The sequence below is a fragment of the Cyprinodon variegatus genome, unplaced genomic scaffold, assembly GCF_000732505.1.
Source record: "Cyprinodon variegatus isolate N-32 unplaced genomic scaffold, C_variegatus-1.0 Scaffold763, whole genome shotgun sequence".
Lineage (NCBI taxonomy): Eukaryota > Metazoa > Chordata > Actinopteri > Cyprinodontiformes > Cyprinodontidae > Cyprinodon > Cyprinodon variegatus.
In genome coordinates, this window is record NW_015151216.1 from 210,732 (window position 1) to 213,678 (window position 2,947).

Here is a 2,947-nt window from a genome sequence, read left to right on the forward strand (position 1 = left end):
TATATTATTTGATAAAAGGAAATAAAAACATGCAAAACCATAATTATACAAGTTGTGAAGATGGAAAAAAATGACCTGCTGCAAACTTAGATGCCTTCAAAACAAACATGTTTTGGCCATTCATGTACAAATTTTGTAAATCACAAGTTCCTTTCAGATTTCTGTGTATTTTGTTAACAGAATATAATTAAGTTAGTTTGAAACAAAGACCTATAATTTTTATATTTGTAATTATTTTGAAGGGTCAATTTTAGACCCACCCAATAATTTAGAAGTTCAGGAATAAACGACAGGGGCCGGACATTGTTTATATGTCTGGTGTGAGGATGGGAGGTGCTAAAAAGATTTTCTGTCCACTTTTTCTTTAAGGCTGTAACAGCAGATTAAATTAAAGTTGTAAGATATTTATACTTATAATATATCCTTTTTAAAAAAAAATGGAAATAAACATATTTTTCCAAGTCAGAAGTGCGTATATCAAACACCACCCACAGATTGTAGTTTTAAAGACACAGCTGGACTCAAGCAAAGTAAACAATTACAAGATGTTGATCTTAAAAAAAAAAAAAAAAAAAAAAGATTATTGTTTATATCAAAACCATCTGATATTTTTTTTCTGGTCAAAGGTAAAAATGAGAGGCTGAAGCAAAACTTCCCCTGGCATCAAAACAGACCTTCAAAGACAAGATACGTTACCATCAAGGTACTAGAAAAAACACTAGGAGGCACTTAAACAACCAGGTGAAAAAAAAACAACAACTAATAACCAGAAAACAAATCATTGAATTGAATACTGACAAAGTTTGGTGTATTAAGATCTAAAGTTCAGTACCGTTCTGAGCATTTTTCCTGACCTCCACAAAATGAATAAAACAAAATAACTCAGTTTCCTTGACGTTAATTCAATAGCATAGATGAGTTATATTTTCCTAACCTCACCCCCCTCCCGCTCCATCTCTAATGTCCGTTAGAAACCCCTGCATCAGGCACTTGTTGATTAGTTCATAATGGCTCAGAGCCTTCCAATCACAAACAGCAGGCGGCCCTCTGTCTCCTCAGTTAGTTAGTCCAGGAAGATTCTTCATTCCTCTCTTTATTCTTCTCTTGGATCCATCTTGCTCCTTTTCCACCTTTATGCTCCTTGTGCTACGGTACACGTCGGGGGAACTGGGCTCGGCGTCTTCGAACGCCAGCGCGGGGTCATCGGGAGCCACGGGTTGGGGAGCGGGGTAGTTGGGCTGGTAGTAGCGGTACGGGTCGTCCTCTTCCGCCTCTCCGTAGTTTTGGAAGACGCTGGATGGCAGTTGGACTGAGGGGATACCGCGGATGTCAGTGGTTTCTTCACCTTCTGCGTTCCCAGTCACCCAGGAAATGATCACCGAGTCGAGGAAGAGGTCAGCGAAAACCCCAAAAGTTGGCAGATTCCCATCACCAAGGAGAGCAGTGCATTGAGGGCGGTTTGTTGGGATTTATTTGGGTTAGCGGAAGGATGGATAGAGAAAAGAATGAAGGTATAAAGAAAGAAGAACAAGGGTTAGCAAGGGTTATAAGACCATAAGTACCAAGGTTATGGATTAAGAGGACTAAGAGCTAAGAGCTGTTAGAGGTTTGGGACAAAAAGCTTTAAGTTTAGAGTTAGAAGTAATATTTAATCTTAATTCACATTTTCCATTGTTTTTTCACCAGATATTAGATTTGTTATCGTTAGCTTTCATTCAGACTCAACACTAGTATAAAATCAATCTCTCTTAAGACTTTATGTTACTAAATGTTAAAACGTGCGTTTTACAAATTAAGATCTGTCTTGAGGCTTTTAGTTGCCTAAGAGAAGTGATCTTTGTTACTGGAGTTTGTACAAAGTCAGTAAAGGCTTTGGATTAAAAAACAGGACGTGGATCATAATCTAGAAGAAAAAGTCAGGGAAAGATGATTGTCAGGTTATTTTATGGTTTATCTTGACTTAACACTATAAAGCCTCAAACCATAGAACATTTATTATGTTCTATTTTCATTTAACATACAAACCATCTCAAAATATGTAATTAATCTGATAATCTACGTATTTAAACTGGTACATATCAGTGTTTCTCTGAGCAAAAATTTTAGATTTACTATATCCAGCTGAGTCTCCCATCATCACTAAATAAATAGCTAAAAAAAGATTACATTCTAATCTATTTATTTAATATTTATCATAAGGACAAAGTGTTAACATTCAATTAGTCTAAAACCTGGTATATTTTACTGTAATTTCTTGAAACTGATCATAAACTCCACAGATTTGAAAATATGCTCACGGTGGAGGTTTTAATCAGGCAATGCGCTGAGAAAACCCTTATCAACTTCTTTAGCTTGAAGCCTCTGTGATGGTTAAAGCTGTAATCTGTTGTTGCTTTGCAGATACCGTTCAGAAACTATCATAATGTTTTACCTGTGAAGCTAGACAGTAACAGATTAAGACGATGGTTTGGAGACAAATACAAAAATCAGAAGAAAGGTCAAAACATGCATGAGTTGCATGATAAGCCACAACAAAATGAGTTGCATGCCACTCTGACATTCAGACTGCTGTGTGACCTTTAAGATCAACACACATCAAACATCAGCACAACTATACATTAAATGGCAAAAGGTAGTTCATGCTGTCGAGTTTTTGGTCAACAAACACACGACTCCTTTGTTTGTAGATCTTTTTCTTTGTGCTTTGTCCATAACAGGCATGGGGTGCATGCATTGATGCAGCATCATGCACTGACACAGCAAGATGCTGCATTTAAAGGTGGAATATGAAACTTTGAAACACACTCAGTAACAATACAGGATCCATTTTATACCTGTCTGTTTCTATGTTGCATCACTGCATGATACTGCATCATCCCATGATGCTGCATTATTGATGCATGATGCTGCATTATTGATGCATGATGCTACAGGAAGGGTCGGCTTT

The 2,947-nt window shown here is 36.9% G+C and overlaps 1 protein-coding gene across 1 annotated transcript in view; it reads right to left on the minus strand.

Annotated features, from left to right (window-relative positions):
• Positions 1–432: 432 nt before the first annotated feature.
• Positions 433–2,947, minus strand: part of LOC107098264 (collagen alpha-1(XIV) chain-like) — a 9,216-nt gene continuing 6,701 nt past the window's right edge. The window contains exon 11 of the mRNA XM_015395834.1: positions 433–1,309. Coding sequence (XP_015251320.1) covers positions 1,056–1,309 — 254 coding nt within the window. The 3' untranslated portion in view covers positions 433–1,055. The remainder of the gene's footprint in view (positions 1,310–2,947) is intronic.